General features: G+C 24.5%; 10 protein-coding genes across 10 annotated transcripts in view, besides 2 other annotated features; 3 read left to right on the plus strand and 7 right to left on the minus strand.

Annotated features, from left to right (window-relative positions):
* Positions 1-16, plus strand: part of EHI_094060 (actin binding protein, putative) — a gene marked incomplete at both ends in the record, with an annotated part of 1020 nt that extends 1004 nt beyond the window's left edge. Inside the window, one exon of the mRNA XM_001913553.1 lies at positions 1-16. This exon is cut by the window's left edge and continues 1004 nt beyond it. Coding sequence (XP_001913588.1) covers positions 1-16 — 16 coding nt within the window.
* A 25-nt stretch (positions 17-41) lies between these two features.
* On the plus strand, positions 42-853 carry EHI_094070 (uncharacterized protein; the record flags this gene model as incomplete). The annotated part of the gene is made up of 2 exons (XM_001913554.1): positions 42-584; positions 653-853. 2 exons carry the CDS (start codon positions 42-44, stop codon positions 851-853), a joined length of 744 nt encoding a protein of 247 aa, XP_001913589.1.
* Positions 854-893: 40 nt separating this feature from the next.
* Positions 894-1572: a repeat region.
* Positions 1573-1779: 207 nt separating this feature from the next.
* On the minus strand, positions 1780-4314 carry EHI_094080 (uncharacterized protein; the record flags this gene model as incomplete). Its single annotated transcript, XM_643956.1, has 1 exon — positions 1780-4314. The coding sequence occupies one exon, from the start codon at positions 4312-4314 to the stop codon at positions 1780-1782; it is 2535 nt and encodes an 844-aa protein (XP_649048.1).
* Positions 4315-4862: 548 nt separating this feature from the next.
* Positions 4863-5888, minus strand: EHI_094090 (aldose 1-epimerase, putative; the record flags this gene model as incomplete). Its single annotated transcript, XM_643954.1, has 1 exon — positions 4863-5888. The coding sequence occupies one exon, from the start codon at positions 5886-5888 to the stop codon at positions 4863-4865; it is 1026 nt and encodes a 341-aa protein (XP_649046.1).
* A 337-nt stretch (positions 5889-6225) lies between these two features.
* On the plus strand, positions 6226-7395 carry EHI_094100 (galactokinase, putative; the record flags this gene model as incomplete). The annotated part of the gene is made up of 1 exon (XM_643953.1): positions 6226-7395. One exon carries the CDS (start codon positions 6226-6228, stop codon positions 7393-7395), a length of 1170 nt encoding a protein of 389 aa, XP_649045.1.
* A 74-nt stretch (positions 7396-7469) lies between these two features.
* Positions 7470-8095, minus strand: EHI_094110 (Rab family GTPase; the record flags this gene model as incomplete). Its single annotated transcript, XM_643952.2, has 2 exons — positions 7470-7996; positions 8080-8095. 2 exons carry the CDS (start codon positions 8093-8095, stop codon positions 7470-7472), a joined length of 543 nt encoding a protein of 180 aa, XP_649044.2.
* Positions 8096-8101: 6 nt separating this feature from the next.
* EHI_094120 (ARP2/3 complex 41 kDa subunit, putative) lies at positions 8102-9235 on the minus strand (the record flags this gene model as incomplete). Its single annotated transcript, XM_643951.2, has 1 exon — positions 8102-9235. One exon carries the CDS (start codon positions 9233-9235, stop codon positions 8135-8137), a length of 1101 nt encoding a protein of 366 aa, XP_649043.1. The 3' UTR covers positions 8102-8134.
* Positions 9236-9375: 140 nt separating this feature from the next.
* Positions 9376-10300, minus strand: EHI_094130 (uncharacterized protein; the record flags this gene model as incomplete). The annotated part of the gene is made up of 2 exons (XM_643950.1): positions 9376-9530; positions 9592-10300. 2 exons carry the CDS (start codon positions 10298-10300, stop codon positions 9376-9378), a joined length of 864 nt encoding a protein of 287 aa, XP_649042.1.
* Positions 10301-10461: 161 nt separating this feature from the next.
* Positions 10462-11976, minus strand: EHI_094140 (Rab GTPase activating protein, putative; the record flags this gene model as incomplete). Its single annotated transcript, XM_643949.1, has 1 exon — positions 10462-11976. The coding sequence occupies one exon, from the start codon at positions 11974-11976 to the stop codon at positions 10462-10464; it is 1515 nt and encodes a 504-aa protein (XP_649041.1).
* A 124-nt stretch (positions 11977-12100) lies between these two features.
* EHI_094150 (uncharacterized protein) lies at positions 12101-12691 on the minus strand (the record flags this gene model as incomplete). The annotated part of the gene is made up of 1 exon (XM_001913555.1): positions 12101-12691. The coding sequence occupies one exon, from the start codon at positions 12689-12691 to the stop codon at positions 12101-12103; it is 591 nt and encodes a 196-aa protein (XP_001913590.1).
* Positions 12692-13543: 852 nt separating this feature from the next.
* Positions 13544-14064: a repeat region.
* Positions 14065-15568: the final 1504 nt, after the last annotated feature.

Below are 15568 nucleotides of genomic sequence, written 5' to 3' on the forward strand. Positions count from 1 at the left end.
AACAATCATTATTTGAGTCATGTGTTGGTACTCCACAATATATGGCACCAGAAGTATCATTTGTCAATTTAAAAGGGAATTATACAATTAATGCAGATATGTATTCTCTTGGAGTATGTCTTTATTATCTTGTTAGTCAACGATGGCCTCCAATACAAAATAAAGACTCATTATGGATTTGTATTGATTCTAATATTAGTAATGACTTAGTATTTCCTGATGGATTTAATAAAGACTTTATTTATATTATACAACAAATGCTTGAAATTGATGTTAAAAAACGAATTTCATGGGATGAGTTATTTGTTCATCCATTTATCACTCAAAAGCTTCAATGTGTTTTTGTTGACATAAACCAGTTTTTCGTTAAATCTTTATTACCACCACCTCAAGCACTTATTAATGCCCAAAAAATAAAAATTAGTACCCCAAGAGTTCGACATCAACGAAATGATTTTAGTATGGAAGAAGATGATGACAATGATGACTTTGATAAAATAATTCAATGTTTTAAGTCCAATGATGAGATATTTGATGATGACTGGATAGAGGCATTAAATGCATGTAAAAGAAGAAATGTAATAGTTTGTTAGTATTGTTTTGTTTCTTTTCTCTCAGATAATAGGGAATATGAAAATGATTTATCCCATAGATTTCAAGTTTAAGAATAAGTGAAGACTGTCTCAATTCATTCTTAGAGTTTATAAAAGGAACAATCACTGATCCAGTTGAAATGCCTGAAACTTTAAAATTTGAGAATTGTGAAATACCATCTTCCTTAAAAAAGGATGTTTATTATATTTCTACTCATTTTGACATTGTGTTTGATTCAATATCAACTAAGTTTTACTAAATTTATTTCTTTTTTTTTTAATAACAACTCTCTTTTTTATAGATTCGAAGATGGCATGTCAGAGACACCACATGAAACCCTAAAATAATCCCATGCTTCGAATCTCCCAGTTATCGTCTGGTTATGACGTGCCTTTGGTGAGATAATATCTATTCAACACTAACTGTTTATTATTATTAATATTTATTAGAAGTGATTATTATAAAAGATTATTATTCATTAACGTGTATTGTTATTCATTGAGGTGTATTGTTATTCATTAAGGTGTATTGTTATTCATTAAGGTGTATTGTTATTCATTATTATTTATAAGGATTATTATTTACTAAGGAGGTATTATGTATTAAGAATTATCATTTATTAAAGAAGACGCATATATAATTGATATTGTTGCACAAAAATTAAACATAAGGATATTATCAAGGAATAGGGTTTCTTTAAGGGGTGTCGAAGGTAAAAGGAGATGAGCTATAACAGTAAGTTATGGATATACTCTCCTTAAAACAACAATATAAAGAATGAGAAATATTATATTACTCATTAAAATCAAAATAAAAGTCAGGCAGCAACTTAATTGAGGAACCATTTAAGTCGAGCATGCTTGCAAAAACTTTATTTCAATAGAAATAAAGCGTGTTGAAGAAACTGATTCACTCACTTCTCAACATGATGAAAAACCTAAAAAGAAGGTTAATCATAATTGATTTCTTTTTTTTTTTAACAACTCTCTTTTTTATATAATAACTACAAATTTTAAAATTAACTTTTTAATAGAGAGATATAATGAATAATAACTCTTTAACAACAATTAGATATCAATTTAAAATTATTCAAAGAGAAAAAAGAATATATAATTGAATGTTTTGTTTATAAAAAAAAAGTAAATGAAAGAATCATCTTAAAATAATAAATAATTCAAAAAAGATTTATTTTAATTTATTAAAGGGAGTAAAAAAGTTTTTCTTTTTATTTCTAATTTTAATAATAAGTACAATAGTACAAATAATTAAAATGAAACAACCAATAACACCGAGAGAAATACAAATAATTTTAGGAACATTGATATTATCTTTTGTAGTGTCAGGAGAAATACTTGAATTATCAATGATACATTTACCATTAAGAAGTTTATTTGTTTTACATTTAAGACATGTATTTATATCACATGAAATACAATCTAATCCATACATATCTGAACAATTTTGACATTTATTATCTTTTAAGAATAAATTGTTTGAACAAGACAAACATTCAATTGAATCACATGTTAAACAACCGATTGTAAATTTAGAAGAACAATTAAAAGTAATAATAAATCCAACATATTCTTGTATGTATTCATTAATTTCATTACATTTATTAAGTGAATATGTTTGTATTAATTTTTTACCTTCATTTTTATTACAATTTGAATATTGATATTCAACTAATTGATCTTTTACAATAAGGTATTTAGTGTTATGAAAAACACATTGTTCAATGTTGAAGTATTTAGTAAGATATCCTTTTTCAATTCCTTCTAATGTACATTTTAAATCAGAATTTAAAAAATAACCAATTTTACCTTTTGTTAATATTTGGGGAGGATATAATTGGAAATTATCAATAATTTGATAAGTAAAAGAACCATTACAATGAGCTGAATTAGAGTATAAAGTTTTATAATAAAGTTTTGATTCTGTAATACCATAAAACCCATAAACGTATTTAAAAGAAGAAGTTTCACCTATTTGAATACAAATATTAGATAATGTTTTAATATAAGAATTTGAATATATTCCATAAACTGTTTCTGCAGAACTATCTTTCTTTATAACTTCGATAAAATAATATTGATTACCAATTAAAATAATACCATTAATTGAAGGTGAATATGCTATTTCAAATGAGTCTTTAAAACAATTTTTATTAGAATATTTAACTAATTGAATTTGGTCATCAATTGTTCTAAATGCATTAGAATCAACACAAGAAGTAGTAAAAATAAATTGATTCTTAGTAATATCTTTTGTACAATTAAATTGAGAAATACATTCATTTCCATAAGCAATTTGTACTAATGAATTTGATGGAGTAAAAGTAGAAATATTAGAGTTAAAAGTATATAAATGGTCATTTTTATATTCATATTGTCTTGCATTTGAATCAGAAATTAATTCAAAAATGTATTTATTTGAGGATGATAATATTGGTTTTGTTATTGGTAAAGAATAATACATTGAATTTGTTCCAATATAATGAGACTGTAAATTTAATGGTGTAATAATTGCTCTTTCATTATCAATTATATCTCCATTTGAATATACATCAATAATACTATCTCCAGAAGAACATAAATTATCTGAATATTGATGTTTTGAAACTCCAAATTGATTTAATATAAATTGAGTATTTGATGATGAGCAATAAGATGTAATAATTTTAATTAATTCAACTATATTATTTAAAGAAGATGAATAACGAACTTTAAAAGCACCATTAGTAACACTAGAATAAGAATAATATTTAATTTTATTAGTTAAATTAAAACAATCAACAAAATAATATTGTGAATGTTCATAAATAAATTTCATTTGTTTATTATTTATTAAAAAACAAATATTTATATTATTTCTATAAAAGTCTTGTGAAGTAATTATTAAATAATATTCTTTACATTTATTTTGTTCTTCTTCTTTACAAAGATATTCTACTTGTTCATTAATAATACTAATATTTTTTCCACAAAAAGTATTGTTTTGATAACTTGGAGTAACATAAATTGTTTCATTTTCTAAATTATTAAAATTAATATTTGAACATGACATTTCATCAAAATCATATAATCCAAACATATTAATTATTGTTGTTGAAGAATATGTATGTAATGCATATTTTCTAATAATTGGAGATGAATTAAATGTTATATTTTTCAAATTAGTACATCCAGAAAATGCATATTCATTAATTACATTAATTCTTGGAGGAAAATTAATTGAAATAAGACCTGTATCAGCAAAACAATGAGCTGATAAATTAGTTAATGACTCTGATAATTGAACTGTTTTTAATCCAGTACATGACCCAAAAACAAAATTTCCAATTGAAATAACTGAATTTGGAAGAATAACTTGAGTTATTTTTTTACATGAATAAAAGGCTTGATTACCAATTATTTGAAGTGAATTTGGAAGATTTAATTCTATTAATTCTTTACATTCATAAAAAGAATAATTACCTATTTCTATTATTGAATTAGGAAATTCTATCATTGTTATTAATGAATTTTTAAAAGCATTTGAACCAATTCTTATGACTGGTTTATGATTTTCTGGATGTTCTGATGGAATTGTTATATTCCCTTGACAAAATTGTGGAAATGGACAAAACACTTCATATGCATCAAGGTTATAAATTAATTTATATTTTAGTTCACATGAACTTAAAACATTATAAATGAATAAAAGAATTAGAATGTTCATGATATAAGTTTCTTCTTTTTAAAGTTATTGTTTTAATTGTATTTAAATAGTTTTAAAATATATTATTTTTTCTTATTTTATTTATTTTATTCTATTCAGAAAAAAATTAAATTCTTTTGACTAGTTTTTTTAGAATATCTTTTAGATAAAATACCATTATTTAATATTCCTTTATTATTTTCCTCTGAAGAATTTGTTCAATACCATTATTTTTAAAATAACAAAAAAAATAATAATAAAATTAAACATCATTTTAAACTTTTAATTCATTGAAATGTCATTAAAACCAATTACACCTCTTCAGTACCAAGACGAAGTGTTTGCATTTGTAGAAAAATTAGAAGATAAAATTGTTAAGATTGAATCTACTATTAATATAGTTAGTCAATACGAACAAAAACTAAATACTGAAAATGAAGAACTTCAGAAAAGAATAAAATCTCAAGAAGAAAAAATACACCAAAAAGATAAAGAAATACAAGAACTTGAACATCAACTCGAAATGTTAACACAATGAATTAATAATTTAAACCATTTTTATTGATTGTTTATTGGAATTGATAAACACAAACATGATGGTAAACATCTCCTCTTTTTAAATAAGTTGAAGGAAATTCTGGGTGATGTGGAGAGTCAGGAAAATGTTGAGTTTCTAAACAAAAAGCTGATCTTGTTTTAAATCCTTCTGGCATAAAATTGGAAGTATAAAATTGAACACCAGGTTGAGATGAATAAATTGACATTTGGACCTCACTTATATCTCCTTTAATATTTGCTATTTGCTTAATACTTTTATCCCATGAACAATGTGGAGCATTTTCATTTATGATAAATGAATGGTCATATCCACTTCCTAATTTTAATTGTTCATAATCATTATTTATTTCTTTACCAATTTCTTTAAACTCTCTAAAATCAAATGGTGTGTTTTCAACTTTTCTTATTTCTCCAGTAGGTACAATTTCATCTGTAATAGGAAGAAATTGATCACTATAAATTTGGAGTTGGTGATGAACGATTGATCCTTCTCCATTTAAATTTAAATAAGAATGATTAGTGATATTGACGACAGTAGTTTGATCAGTTGTTGCTTCAAACGTCATAACTAGATTATTTTCATGTAATTTATAAGTTATAACAACATGAACATTTCCTGGAAAATTATTAGACCCATCTTTATCATCTAATTCTAATACCACTTCTGTTTTAGTAATTTTTGTTACTGTAAATACTTTTTTGTCAAATCCATCTCCTCCATGGAGACAATTAATTCCATTATTAATTGGTAATTGATATTTATGACTATCAATAACAAGATCTCCTTTATAAATTCTATTCGCATACCTACCAATAATAGCTCCCATACAATTATCACATTGCATAATTCCTTTTAAACTACGAAATCCTATTAAAACATTAACAGGACCATTCTTTCCTTGAGTAATAATATCAATAAGACGACAACCATAATTAGTGAGGTTAATTGTTAAAAACTCATTTGTTAAAGTATATAAATCTACTTCCTTTCCATTAACAATACTACAAAAATCTTCTCTTTTAACAATAGTTGTCATTTTTTAAGTGATACTTCTGTTTTTATTTCTAAGATTTAAATAGTTCTTATTATTCTTCATCAGATTTGTCAAAACTAAAAATAATTTCAATCTATGATTTTTCATCAATCAAAAAATAAGATAGAAAATAATTGTTCTTCATGATTTTACATAACGCATATATTTTCAATAGTCTTAGCAAATTAAAATATTGTCTGAAGATATAAATAAGTTAAGATTGTTTTTGATAATTTTTCTTTAACTACTCATTGACTTTTCATCTTGAGAACTTCTATTCTCTTCAGAGGGTATATAAACTTAAAAACTAGAAAAATAGAATTATAGAACAACTTCATTAATGGTTTCATTGGAAGATATTAAATCGTTTCATGCTAAAACTTATTGTACTGAACCTGAACATGTTGGATTTGCACCTGGAAGAGTAAATATTATTGGAGAACACACTGACTATAATGATGGCTATGTTCTTCCAGTTGCTATAAAACAAGGTACATATGTCAGTGTTTCAACTAAACCATCAACTGTTACTAAAATGAATTTTATTAGTTCCATAGATAATAAACTTGTATCTATTGAAAGACAAAGTAAAGAAAAAATATTAGAAAAGTATAAAGGAAAATGGTTTATGTATGTCTATGGTGTTATTGATAAATTACTAACTAAAATTCAATCTGAACCAAAAGAATATTCTATTTGTGTTATGGGAGATGTTCCTTTAGGTTCAGGACTAAGTAGTTCTGCATCTATTGAAGTAGCTACTGGTATTACTTTCTTAAAAGTTTTGAATATTGAGATGACTGGTATTGAACTTGGATTATTAGCTGTTGACGTTGAACATGAATATACAGGTGTTATGTGTGGTATTATGGATCAATTTGCATCTCGGTTATGTAAAAAAAATACTGCACTGTTATTAGATTGTAAAACCCATCAAACAATTAATGAACCTGTGGTTCTTGGTGATTGTCTCATTATGATCACAAATTCTAATGCCCCTCATAAATTAGAATCGTCTCAATACAATGAAAGAGTCAAACAGTGTCAAGAAGCTGTACGTCAATTAAATGAACATTACCATAAGAATGAAAAATTTTTAAGAGGATTTACTGTTGATGAAGTTCAGATTCTTACTGGAATTATTGGAAATAGAGCTAAACATGTTGTTAATGAAAATGATAGAGTTATAAAAGCCATTGCTGCTATGAAAGTTGGTAATGTTGAAGAATTAGGTAAACTTATGACAGAAAGTCATATGTCATTAAGAAATTTATTTGAAGTTTCTAGTGAAGAACTAGATTATTTGGTTGACAATGCTTTAAAAATCAATGGGGTATTTGGTTCTCGATTAACTGGAGCTGGGTTTGGTGGATGTACTGTTACATTACTAAAACCATCTGCTGTTGATGAGTATAAAAAGATGTTAGAAGTATATAAAGAAAAATTTAATCTTCATCCATTTTGTTTCATTCTTAACCAACCAGAAGATGGAGCTCATTTGATATTTTAATTTATTAGTTCAATAACTAAAAAAATGAAATTAATTCAATTACTTTTTTCACATTAAGTCTTGTTAATTTATTATTAACAACACTTCCTTTGTTTTGTACTTTGACTTTGGAAAACATTTTCTGGTTCATACTCAGGTTCAATTTTGTCTACAAAACTTTTAAATATAGTATCTATGTTTGTACCTTCAATTGCTGATACTTCTAAATATAACGCTCCCCATTTCACTGCTAAATTTTCTGCACTTTCATAAGCTACTTCACGTTGAGACGACAAATCCTTTTTATTTCCGACTAATACAATAGGAATTGATGTATGAGTTATGTCAAATATGCTTGTATACCATGAGGTTGTATCAACAAAAGATTGAAAAGAAGTAATATCATAAACAATAACACATCCCTTTGCACCTCTAAAAAATATATCAACCATAGAACTATATTTTTCTTGTCCAGCCGTGTCCCAAATAGCAACATCAAGTTTATTATTTCCTTTTTCAAGAATTGTTTTTACATGAACATTACCAATTGTTGCACTTTCATTCTTATTAACGTCTTTATATAAAAATTTAGAAATAATTGCTGTCTTACCAACACCTGAATCTCCAACAACAATTATTTTAACTGGTTTTTTTTCTTCCAATAGGAGGTGTGGAACTTTGCATTAATTTCACAAACTTTACTACAGCTAGTTTTAACCATAAAAAAGAAAAAAAATGAATGGATTTTTATCGATAATTATTAAGCTTTCCAAATGGCTATATTACCATCCATACCTGAAGTTGAAAACTCAAGAACATTCCATACCTCATCATACTTCATTGGTCTAATACAAGTAACAGTGTTCTTATGAGTAGTAGTAATTTCTTCTACAGCACTCTTAACTGCAGCAGTTCCTCTAGACGAAAGAGATTTGAAATGATCCATAGCAGACATTGTTCCAGTAGACTTAGGTGCTTGTTTCTGATCAAGTTCTTTAACAAACTTCCATCCATCATCTCCACGTTCAAATAAACATGGATTGAAATGATGTCCAACAGCAACAACTTTATTGTCACTAATGCAAAGAACATCTAAGAATGGTAATGTTTTACATTTAATAGTTTGAACAGTTGGTTTTCCATTATTAGCTTCAATAAATGAAATAGAAGAATCATGTGAAACAAAAACAACAGTTGTTCCAGATGGTGTATAAGCAACAGAATGAACCCATCCATTAGCTTCAGTCTCAAATAAGAAAGTACCAAATTTGCATTTTGGAGATGAAATATCTTCTTCTGAAAATGGAGAATATGAACCTTTTGGATCTAATGTTTTATTAAAAGCATTAAAAATTCTTGCTTTAAAATCAGTTGATGCAGCTGCTACAGTAAGTGAGTCTGGAGACCAAGCTACTTTAGTAACAGTTGATTTGAATTTTTTAACATGATCTGAAGCCCACCAATTTGATTCTTCATTAAATCTACAAACAGCAACAAGTTTATTTCCTGAAGCACAAGCAAATTTACTTTCATTTGGTGACCACTTAATATCAGTTGCAGCAAAATCAATTCTTAATAATACAAGAACTGGTACCCATTCTCCATTTTCATTTTGAGTCCACACATATGCATTTCTATCTTCTGAACATGAAACAATTCTATTTGACTGAGCAGCCCAATCAATTCCAGTAACACGCGCATCATGTTCATTTAATTTTGCTTCAGTTGTAAATTTATTACCATCAAAACTAGCAACAATAATTTCTTTGGAACATGGAGAATAAGCAATTTTAGTAGCATCAACATTCCAACAATGACATCCAATATTATCACAAAGATGGAAACTCTTTGGAGCTGACATTTCTTTAATTTTTTAGTTCATTTCTAGATGAAGTTCTTACCTCTACTTTATTTTTATTTTTTTAAATTTTCATTTTTGCCTTTTTTTTTGTTATTTATATTTTTTTATTTTTTAAAGGAGTTATAATAAAAATAAATAGGTTATGGATTTGATTGGTAAGTGATGTTTTTCTTATTCCTTTCAAGTTTCTTCTTTAATTCAATTAATGGTGGAGGTAAACCATTCAATCCTTTAATTGGGACAGAATGTTTATTAATTTCATTTAGACATATCAGTGTTAAACTAGAATGATAATCTACAATAAGTTATTAAGTTTAATCTAATTTCAAAGAAAACAAACATAAGTCAGAACAAACTATGCTGGACAAGATATAAAATACAGTTGTAAAGAAATTGACAATCAACAAAGTCTTTTTTAACTGATTCATATTCTGGCATATGACTTATAAACAAAGAAGACATTCTCTCTGTTTTTCTTTCTAAGATCACACAGTCTCCATTCTCAGATTGTGCTAAAATTTTAGTGCCTTGCATACATCCAATAAGATTTCCTGTTTCATCAACCCATTTTAACTCATGAAGAGGAACTTGTGAACTTGTATATCCATTAGACTTATAGGGAAGTGGAATATTTTTCCAAAGTATAGTTTTATCAGAACTGATATAAGTAATTTCTCCATCTATTCTTCTTGTAGTCAAAATCAGTCTTTGTTCAATTCCAAAAAGTGTACATAGTCTTCTATTATCATAGATATGAAGTCTATTAAATGGTCCTTCTTGATGATAAAACGTTGCATAAGTTCCAATAATATGTTTGTTAATTCCTTCATTCATATACATTTCTATTGATTCAAATTCTTGTTCTGTGAATTGGTAAGGTGCTCCAGCACAATCTCCAAGAATGATTACATCTGGTTGTATAATTTCTAGCATTTCATAGCTAAAATTTCTAAACACAGTAATGACTAATCCCATATCCCCATATAATTTCCAATTTGTTTTTAGATGTTCCCACATTTTATTACCTCCCGTATGAGGGTGTAATACAACAACTTTAATCGTCATGTATTTTAAAGTTTTATTGTCTTTTTATGTAGAGGTTCTTTCCTTTCATTTAGATTCATTAACCTAAATTTAATCACAAGATTAAGTTTTGATATTACTGTTTATTTACAAAAAAAGATGAAGAACATTGGAAGAATGAAATTAAAATATTACAATTATTTCTATGCAAAAACAAGGTCTTGATCTTCTTTAGAAGCCTTTTGTTTAAAAGTAGATAGTGCAATGTCAGCATCAATCAAAAGATGATCATTAAATTTATTTTCAAGTTGTAAGAAGAAGATTGAAATATCATCAAGGTCTAAACGGTTTGACAAGATTATATCACGATGTTCTAATAACATAGAAACAGCAATGAAATAATGAAATTTATTTTTTGGATATGCAATTATTGCATCCCAAAGCCGAATGCATTTTTCAGAGACAAAGTCTCTTCTAAATAATAAAATAAGCCATTTGTACATAAAAGAATATCCAATTTTTTTCATATTAAAATATTCTTCAAGTTCTAAATCTAATGTTTTTACTATTGGTCCAATAATACAGTCAAAAGGGATTTTACTATTAAAAATAGAAGACATTAGTTCAATAAGTTGAACAAAGATAGAAAATAATTCATAGTCATCTATACTACATTCCATTATTCCAACTAAAATATCACTCATTCCTTGTTGATATCCTTTATCTAAATCATATATTATCCAACATTTCATTAATAATTCAATGCAAGTTTTTATTTTTTCAATTGGACAATTCCAATACTCTAATACACTTTTATTAACAGTTGTTCTTTTTACATCTTTTAATATTTGTTCAATTTCTTCTCTAAGTATTTTACAATGTTGAATTTGAATATCAACTAAATTATTTACTTGAAGTTTGATCTTTTCAAATATATTTTTATCTATTGAATTTCCAAGACATTTTGACCATAATGAACAACGACAATCATTATCAACTCCTTTATAAAACAATCCTTTTCTAATAATACTTTCATTTTCATTATTCCATTGATAATTTTTATTAATTTTTTGAATACAATCAAATTGTATTTGTTTACACCAATTAATTCTTTTATCTTTTTGTTCTTGATTAGATAATTCATTAAGATATTTAGGAATATCTATCATTCTTGGTAATCTTCTTTTGTCAATAGAAATGTTTCCATTACAAAAATGAATTCCAAGTTGTTTTAAAAACTCACAAAATTTTGGGAAAGTCCCTTTTTTAAATTTTATTGGTTTTATGTCAACTGGAATAGTTCTTCCTGGAATAAAAGTAATTTGTATTTCATTTGTTTCATGAGAAATTTTATATGTTGGAGTATCTTCAATACAGAAATATATTTCATTTTCTTTGTCTTCTTCATTTTCTTCTTCTAATTTGGGTGTTTGTGATGGAGATATTCCTGACAATACATTTTGATTTAAGTATGGTTGAAACTTAATAAAAGTATGTCCTTCAATTGTTAAAATTAATAACACACCTTGTTGTGGTGGTTTAGATAAATAAGTAATATTATCCATATGTATTATTTTATCTGTTTGTCTTGGAGAGCAAATAATATAATTTTGTATAACTGACTTAGAGGATCGATAAGTTTTGTTATTTGTTTCTGTTTGAGGAGGAATTTGAATAGTATTTCTTGTTCGTGGTGTAGTAAGTAATTTTTCTGTCATGGATAGTTTCCAATACAGAAATGATATTTAAGATGAGATCTAAAATCTTAACTCTCTCCTAAAAATATATATTTTTTTTAATAACTTAAATTTGTTTTATAAAACAAAATAACTTAAATTTGATTTAATTTATAAAATATTTTGTAATTCTTGTGTCATTCGGTTGTAAATAACAATCGTTAGAACCAATTGTTTGAACAATAAATTTATTTATTGACATTCCTATTAAATTTATATCTGATTGTGTATATTTAGTATTATTATACATTAGTGTTTTAATTCTCTTATATCCATTAAGTTTTATTTTATTATTTTTTTTAAATTCCATTATTCCTTGATGAGATTGAATTTGTTCAATAAGAATATTATTTGTTAAAGAATCTATTTCTCTTCTTCTTTTTTTGATATCTACAAAAGAATCATCAAAACTATCACTCGACAGAATCGTTTTCATTTCTTTTCTTATTTCTAGTATTAAAAACATTTGAGAATTGATTTTACTTTTTTTATGAGGTTTTTTAATTGTTATTGAATATCCAAGTGATATTAATAACCCAATTAAAAATGATTGTTGGTGACAGTCTCTATCAGTTGACTTTCTTTTTGCATATAACATTTGTAAGGATTTAGGTGTTTTCGTACATTGTGCAATATATGTATTTTCTGTTTCTTGGGTAATCTTTCCTTTGTAAAATGCACTCATTAGACAAGTCATTTTGATATATGTATATTACATTTTTTACATGTTTAAATAGTTTTAAATAAATGTCATTTACTCTTTTGGATAAATTAAATACAGAAGATGTGAAAATGATGTTTATTGTAATTTAAAAAGGTGTGTTTTGTTGTTCAAAAATTCAAAAATTAACATCAATTATACTATTAATAATATTATATTGTTCGTTGTTATGAAAAATGTGTTTTTCTATGAGGTACTATTAAAAATAAAATGACGCTTACCAAAACAACTTAAAGTTATATTAATAAATTGAATTGAAAAAATTCTATAAAATAGTAAAATTTTATTATGTTATAATTATAATATTTTATGTTATTATCAGATATCAATTTGGGTTTTATTCTTTCAATATTTTAATTTATTTAAATGTTTTTAATGTCTATAAAAATTATTATTTCATCTTCGTATGTTTTAAGTTTATTTATTCTTTAATTCTATCTTTTTATAAACTAATTAGTTTCTTACATTTTTTGTTTGATTCTTTAGTTTATTTTTCTGTTTAACTTATTATTTTTAGACTTCTTTTTTTTTAACAATTTTTGAATGGTTTTTATGCATAAGAATGAGGTATATTTAAATAATAAAGTTTTTTTTTGTTAGTTATGAGGAAATGATATGAATGATGTTTATAATATATACTTTTCTCGAATTTTTTTCTTCACAGTTGCACAATTGAAGTTGTTGGTTTTTTTTAGAATATTATCTTGCGTGTTCTATATTTATTAATATCATTAGTTTGTTTGGTTTTAATTTATATATTTCTTAAATTTATTTTGTGAAAAATTATTATATTTCTATTTGTTTTTATTAATAATTTCAAATAATAGATCGAAGGTGGCACGTCTGAAACACCACACATAAACCCTAGTACAAATTCATACTTCGACTCTCCCAGTTATTATCTGGTTATGACGGTGCCTTTGAATTAGGAATGTATTAGGGAATGCTGCAAAGGGTGCAGCAAGAGAATACAGTAGAATATTACATGGATGTAATCTAAGAATATACTGAAGTGTGGGTATGACTAAAAGAAGATTAGTCAAAGTAATATAGTAATAATAAAATATTTCCTTCTCTCATTCATAAAATAAGAAAAATGAAATTACTTAAAATTAAGGCAGAAAACAAACAAAGGCTTAAAAAGAAGAAATAAGCAGAAGAAGTTTGAAAAACCTTAATAAGAAGAAATAAAACAAAGAAGTACTTTCCTCATTTTGCAAGAAAAACATAAAGAATAGGTTCAACAAAGAGATTACTCTTTTTTAATAAGCTCAGGGATGGGATTAGTCTCCCCTGAGCTAGGAAAAATATATGAAAATTCTATTAATACTTAATTAATTACTTTTTATTTATTAATAATTTCAAATAATTGTTGTTCATTTCATTTTACATTTATTATATCATTAATCATTACTTCTATTTAAATTTACAATTATTAATGTTTATTCATTTTTGTTTATTCAATATCTACTTTATTTTTATTTCATAATTTCTTCATAAATAGGAAGTGTTTGGATATCAATTTCAATCAATCCATTTTTTGTTTGTTAAATCTTTTAATAAAACCATCTTTTTCAAAAATAGATATGATATTAATTGACTTGAGGTAATTGCAAGAGTCGAGTGTAGAAGTTAAAAGAGTTATAAATATAAGTGTTAAAATAAAAATAAATTGACATTTTGATATTGTATATTGAAGAAGCTATTTATTGAAATTTTCTTTTGTTTCTTCTTTTGTTCTTTCTCAAGGCGTCATTTTTATTTAATATTCAAATTAGTTGTTGTTTTGTAATACTGTTTTGTTATATTTTAGTGTTAATACCATCATTTGATAATATGAAATTATAAAATAAAGAGAATTAAATAAAATGAAAATTGTGATATAATTGAATAAAAGAAAGAAATGTGTTAATAAAGAACTGGATATTTTTGAATTGAATCATAATAATAATTAATATATTTTTCTCGTGACATTTATTTTAAATTATCAATTTTTCATTTTGTATGAAGGTTGACTTATTTGTTTGAATATAATCAAAAATTAATTTGATTATTAATTAGTAACTGTAAAATAAGCAAACATAATTAATTTAATTTCTTATTCAATTCAAGATTACTTGATTAAGAATTAAATAATAATTAGTTTGTATTATTTAATAATAGTTTGTATTTAATGTTTTTCTTCATTATTTATTATTCTTATTGTATTATTTGTTTCATTTATTTTACTTATTCATAATTATTTTTATTTCTTTTATTTCTATTTTATTTGTTTTTGAATATATATCAATTGATTTAACTAATACATTATATTTTAATATATATGATTTGTATAAGGAACGAAATAAGTAAAGAAAAAAAATGAATCTAAATAATTTACAAAAAAAGAAAAAAGATGCAAAATAATTTGCATACATAGAATATTCAACTTATTATATTTTGCTCATAAAAAAATAAAAATAAAATAAAAATATTTATGTTTATATTTTATAATCATTTGTATTCATTTTGTATGAAATATTAATGAAATAAAATTTGATTATTCATATTCATTTTTATTATTTTATTATTATTTTTATTTATTTCTCTGTTTATATATATTTATATCTCTGTTTATATCTATATATTATTATATTCTTCTTATTTGTTGTTTTTTTATATTTATATTATTTAGAATTTCTTATTGTTATTCTTTTCTATTTAGATGTATTTGTTTATTTTTTATTCATCTTTATCATTTTTATATTATTATCTTTTATATCTACTTTCAATTTATATTTATTCTGTTTTGATTTATAATATTTTTATCTTTTATCTTTTATCTTTTGATTTTATTATTATATCATTTATTAT

The sequence above is a fragment of the Entamoeba histolytica genome, genomic scaffold (assembly GCF_000208925.1).
Source record: "Entamoeba histolytica HM-1:IMSS scf_1104750517729 genomic scaffold, whole genome shotgun sequence".
Taxonomy (NCBI): domain Eukaryota; phylum Evosea; order Mastigamoebida; family Endamoebidae; genus Entamoeba; species Entamoeba histolytica.